The following is a 6,000-nucleotide window of genomic DNA, read 5'->3' as shown; positions in this document are numbered from 1 at the left end:
GCGACGCCTCTCGTTGTCTGCATCATCCAGCTGCTTCTTGAGCGAGCCGCCCTGGTCGCGCTGGGCGTTCAGCTTGGCCCTGAGCTCCTGTATAACCAGGTAACAGTGTGTCAACGATGTTGCTCGTATCATGGTACATTTGTATATCTTACACTGTTTGATAGCACATTATCATAGGCCTACCACAAAGGGTTAGCTAGCACCAAATAGCAATGCAAGGCCAGGAGATACCATCTTATATACCTGATGCAGGTCCCAAAGGAGTAACAGTGTGTGGCGATCAATCAATCATGAAATTGGCCGTTTCTGTGGTTTATACATTTTCTTTCAAACAATGCTGACAACATTTCACCCTTTACACTGTATTTCATGTGAGACTATTTTTACAGAAAAATTATGACTCAAAGGTCCATAATACAATGCAGCACAGGGCAATTACAACTTGAAACAGCATCTAAAATTCACTGTCCTAAAAGGCAAATTGGTGTGTCAGGCTATTATTAACCATACATATTGTATGCATGGCTTTAAAGCCAAAGGACACATGTAAGAAACTCCCATGGGACTTGTCCTCAATACTGGTGACCTTCTTGCAGATATGACAATTGTGGACAAGTTTAGTTTTACCTCTGTCAGAAACTATTGTAAGCATGCAAACTATTATTACTCTGGCCAAATTTCAAGTTTAGCTTTAGCCTTTATATTTTGATTTGACAGAAAGTTTCTTGCTCAGAGAATGTAATCAGTAGATTACTGTCATAGGGGGACAAATATACATTGCATCATTTGTATAGAAATGAATTCAAGTAATTTCATGTCTAGTATGTTTGGCATTATGATAGTATAGTCTGTACATGGACTTGACGTTTCTGCTTCGAATTACATAAAATTGATAGTAATTTTTGTCTAGAATGTTTGACATGTTTTGTCTACATTATGATAGTGTTGTCTGTACATGGACATGGACGTTCCTGCTTCATTTACATAAAAATTAGTTATTTTTGTCTAGCATGTTTGACATATATGATATGATGTACACGTAGTGTTTTCTGTACCTGGACTTGGAGTTGACGTTTCTGCAGTGCAGCCTGTACGGCACCCAGGGTGGACTCAGCAAACGCGGGAGAGAAGGTGCGGGCCGGGGACCGGCCGCGGCTGGGCGAGCGGCGAGAGGGAGACGGGCTACGCAGGCGGCTGGGAGAGGTCGAACGCAGACGGCTGGGAGAGGTCGACCTGTGAAAACGACACAAACATATGTCAATCACACCATGGATACAAACAATTTCTACTGAATGTAGTATAGTTTCGTGAAAACATCTTGGAGACAACAAAAACATTTTCTAAGGTCTCCCGAACTGCAAAATGCAAGCTCTGTGAACTCTATTTCTAGAAAAGCTGTGTTAGTAACAAGGATGTTTCTTGCTTAACTACAGCCTGTACAAGTATGTTAACTCAGGTGATTATGTCAATGTCTATATATATAATGAAGTATAAAAAGGATGGTATTTTCAATTCAGCGACATTTTCCTCATTTTGATATCCAAACTATGCAAAATCCTCAAGCATGTGTAACAAACATGCAATGAGAGCAGAGAGAAGAAAAAGTTGTCGTGTTACCATGCAGCTGATAATCTATTGCAGATGAAGCTGAGAGAAAGAAGGAAAGAAGAGCAAACAGAGAGGTGAGGGAGAGAGGGAGACTTACTGTATGGTGAGCCTGTTGAAGAATCTCCAGGATTCCCAGGCTACAGCCCTACACAGGGATCACAACCCCAGCAATAAGGGAAGAGAAGACAGCAAAAAAAACAGATCCAAGAAAATAACTTAGAGAGCAGATGGATCATTCTCAATCCCAACAGGAACAGGAAATACCAAGAAATGAAATCAAAAGAATCAAAGAAGCAATAAAGAGAAATGATAAGGATCCCTCAAGAAAGTAACCTAACACAGCTCAAAAGTGTGCTGGGTGCTTGGTCTTTGAAAAATGTGACACGTATGAAAACAATGTCATTTAGATTTGCAAGCGACCCTTGCTTTTTGCATTCAACCTATTTTTCATCAATGAAAAAAGAGGCAGGTGCAAAAACAAAGGGGTATAACATGACACAGTCCAGAAAATCAGTATGAATTGATTCATACATAAAAACTGCGGTGAAGGATGACTTTCCATGTCTATTTCAGTTTGCAGTAAAATAACCACAATGTTTCTTTATTCCAGATATTACAGAGAACAAAGAAGAAAACACAACCATGTACCTCAGGCTCAGGTCAGCATCAGCCATGGTGTCGTCATCCTTCTCCCCGACACCGTCAGCGTCGGTGATGACAACGTTAGCGATGTCGCGCAAAGCCTGGTGCAGAGCCTCGGTCTCATCACGCAGGGCCTCGGCCTGGGAGCGCTCCAGCTCCTGAGTGGCCTCGGCACGGCTGGTCTCCTGGAGGGGCACGGGGGAAACATCTTGGTTACTACCAGTATTCAGATAGCCTTAAACTTAGCTACATGTAGGACGGAATGGCAAACCCTTACAATGATGGGGATCCAGGCATCCTTTAAACAGATTTATGTCTTTGACAGAAGTTAAACAAGTGTACCATCATGTTACATTTATGGTTTCCTGGAGGAGCATAAAGGAAACGTTCTCATCACTGCCAGTATTCAGACAGCCTAGAACTTAGCCAGAACAGAATGGCCCATCTCTCAATGGTGGGGTTCTGGGAATCCTAAACAGATTTGTGTCTTTGACAGGAATTAAAAACATGTACCATGTTACATTAATTATTATTGCCTAAGACTACCCCAAGATATAAAAAAAATGAAATCCATCATATCCTCCTTTATAGGTTAACAAAAAACATTGTTATCACCACGCAGACTTAAAACATCACTGAAAGGTTCTTTTTTAAGCCAAACTATGTCATAAACTCACTCAAAATAAACAGATTTGCAAGAAGAGGAATGTAGATTAAAATTTGCCCACTGATAAAGCCTGTCATGTATGAAGTAAGCCTACAAATGTCAGGTCAGACTACTTACCAGGTTCTCGATGGTCTTGTTGAGGTCCTTAACCTGCAGTTTGAGGCGCTCGTTCTGCACGGACAGCTCGTTGATCCTGCCACTGAGGTCCGAGCGCTCCGTGTCCAGCCTGGACTGGAGCGTGATGACCTCCTTGACCTTGTCGCGCAGCTGGTTCTCCATCTCGGAACGGTCGGCGCGCTCCTTGTCGAGCTGCACGGACGTGGTGGAGTCCGCCATGCGCGTGTTGGCCTGGAGGTTGAGGCAGGCAGAGTGCAGAGAGCGAGAGGAACGCGTCATGTCGGCACGGATGCCAGACATGTCCCTGTAGGAAACAAACAACAGGATTTACACATCAGGTGAAGTGTATGATAAAACTATCCATTATTATACAGGACAATTTGCATGTATTACATCACTCCTTTTTATCATAACAGCATATCATGTCAACATGGTATCAGTAAGCCATGCCAGAATGCTGAACTCAAAAATACTTTAAAATCGAATGACTTGGATGATACAAAGTCTGATTGCTGATAACATCATAACTCTACTTTTATGAAGGTTGCACATCCAACTAAACAATATTAAAATACAATTTAATCTCTACAACTGGATAAAAAACAGAGATTTACTTCTGGACATTTTGAATGACATCCATCACTCTTCTTCAGCATCACTAAAATGAACTGGCAGCACAATTCAATACAAGTACAGCTAACTAGAAAAACTGGTTGAACCACTAACTGCCAATGATGGTATGCAAAAGTAACTCAAATGTAAATCATGTTTGCATAGTCCACTTTGGTCAGACAACTTGGGTCAGATTGAGACAACAAATCCTGACCTCTCGGTTGCAGACTTGACCTCAGCGAACTGGCGGCGCAGCGACATGACAGTACGCCACAGGCCCAGCAGACGACCATGCTCCTGACTGAAGTAGCTGTTGAAGGACTGTGGAAACAAATCAACATTTTTTAGGCAATTTCAATAATGTCAGAGACAAATTTTACATGTATATTCCCCAAAGCAAAATCTTAAAGATCGATATATGTATCAACTTAATATCACATGTATTGTTTAGATGCTTGACATCCTTCAATATGTATACAGGAGTAACCATCAATGTCTGTAGTTAAAAGAAGTATTTCTGTTGACATCTCCTAACAGTTACAAAGATTTACTACAAATAAAATCAAGCATAGGTTTCTGAAATGAAGACTATTTCGTTGCATGAAATTAAATTAAAGTTTTTCTGTTGGCACCTTTAAACAGCTAAGATCAAACCAAGCATACGACTTTTGTTTGTGAAATGATGACAACTTTGATAAGAAAACGCTTTTCTTTTGGCATCTCTAAACAGCTAAGATGAAACCAAGCACTGGACTTTTGTTTATGAAATGGTGACAATTTTGAGGAGAGAATGTTTTCTGTTGGCATCTCCAAACAGCTACAAAGATCAAACCAAGCACTGGACTTTTGTTTATGAAATGGTGACAGTTTTGAGGAGAGAACATTTTCTGTTGGCATCTCCAAACAGCTACAAAGATCAAACCAAGCACTGGACTTTTGTTTAAGAAATGGTGATGATTTAGAGGAGTAAAATCCGGGTACTCACGGCTTCCTCCTCCCTCCACTCAGCCTCCTTGTTCTCCAGGTCCTCGCGGGCGCGTGTCCAGTCCTGGGTCAGGCGCTGGATGTCGGCGGTCAGCTGCTGGTTGGCCTGCGTGGCCTGGTCCAGCTGCTCACGCAGCATGGCGTTCACGTGGGCCAGGCTAGCACTCCTGTCAATCAACAGTAACATGTCAGGAAACATAACGACCACTCAATGAAGGCGGACTCTTTATTGCAATGCAGCAAAAAAAGAACTAAAATTTGCCATGCTGTATATGGCAAACTTTTCATTCAAGCCAACCAATATTTTGCACTGCAGTCCCCCTTTAGCAAGACTGCAAGAACTTCCGTTACTGTTTAAAACTTTCAATGCTGCTATGTAAATTCAGACTTATGACTTTCTTCGAAGCTATCTACAATTAAACTTTACACTACTAATGGTTCTACAATAAAACAAGTGTAGAGCGGAAAGATCTCTTAAAATTTCCATGGAATTATGTAAATATAGACTCATGACTTTCATCAAACTTATCTGTGTAACTGTTACACTAGTCTACGGATGATTCTACTGAACAAACTGTAGAGCGGTCCTCTTCTAGAGTAACAATATGCTGTTTATTCATACAAGGCTTTATCTAAGGCACGATCTAGACACGGTTTTTCCCGATATCGGCGAGCCAACAACCTCTCGCCAACAGCTTTTTTTCAGCGTCTAGATGGAAGTGCAATATCGCCATAAAGATATCGGGAAAATTTCTCCCGAAAGGTCCGGACCATTCGCACGATAGCTTAGCAGGGGTCCCCGATAGCTTAGCAGGGGTCCCCGACAGCTTCCGCGCGTGTGTAGATGTGTCCCGACTTTGGGAAGGCTCATTAGCATACAACGCGGGCTCATTAGGCTATATAGCTGTTTGTGACTGCAATCGCCACGCTGTCCCGCAGCCAACGTTGCAGATCCCTCCTGACACATCCACAGATATCGGTAAAAACTGTGTATAGATTGGGCCTAAAGACAATGCAAGATAAAGTGTCAGAGCTCTGTACCTCTGCTGCTCCTCCTCCAGCTTGATCAGGGCATTCTCCAGATCCATGCTGTGTTCCTCCTCAGTGGCACGCAGACGTGCCTCCGACGACTCCAGGGAACGAGACAAGTTGTCTCGGGTGGACTCCAACTGAAAAATGAATTCAAAGGTTAAGATCTTGAAAAAAAGATCTATTCTTGACACTCCTACATAATGCATAAACTAGGAGTATATAGTCATCTTTTTCACTGTTTGTTAGCAAAATAAGCTTTTCGCTTTCCTGAGCCAAAGCTAGATGTAAATTTTGGTTATTTTTATAAAGAAAGGATGGCACGAACAGCGTCTGTATCT

At 42.1% G+C, this 6,000-nt stretch overlaps 1 protein-coding gene across 1 annotated transcript in view; it reads right to left on the bottom strand.

Annotated features, from left to right (window-relative positions):
• The window catches only part of LOC118430629 (rootletin-like), a gene marked incomplete in the record, with an annotated part of 50,011 nt that overhangs the window by 21,628 nt on the left and 22,383 nt on the right, over positions 1-6,000 (bottom strand). Inside the window, 7 exon segments of the mRNA XM_035841611.1 lie at positions 1-87; positions 1,056-1,233; positions 2,257-2,435; positions 3,035-3,338; positions 3,861-3,967; positions 4,632-4,797; positions 5,672-5,799. Coding sequence (XP_035697504.1) covers positions 1-87; positions 1,056-1,233; positions 2,257-2,435; positions 3,035-3,338; positions 3,861-3,967; positions 4,632-4,797; positions 5,672-5,799 — 1,149 coding nt within the window.

This window comes from Branchiostoma floridae, chromosome 14, assembly GCF_000003815.2.
Source record: "Branchiostoma floridae strain S238N-H82 chromosome 14, Bfl_VNyyK, whole genome shotgun sequence".
Classification (NCBI taxonomy): domain Eukaryota; kingdom Metazoa; phylum Chordata; class Leptocardii; order Amphioxiformes; family Branchiostomatidae; genus Branchiostoma; species Branchiostoma floridae.
Note: the sequence above shows the minus strand (reverse complement) of the source record. Positions and strands in the feature narration are given on the sequence as shown.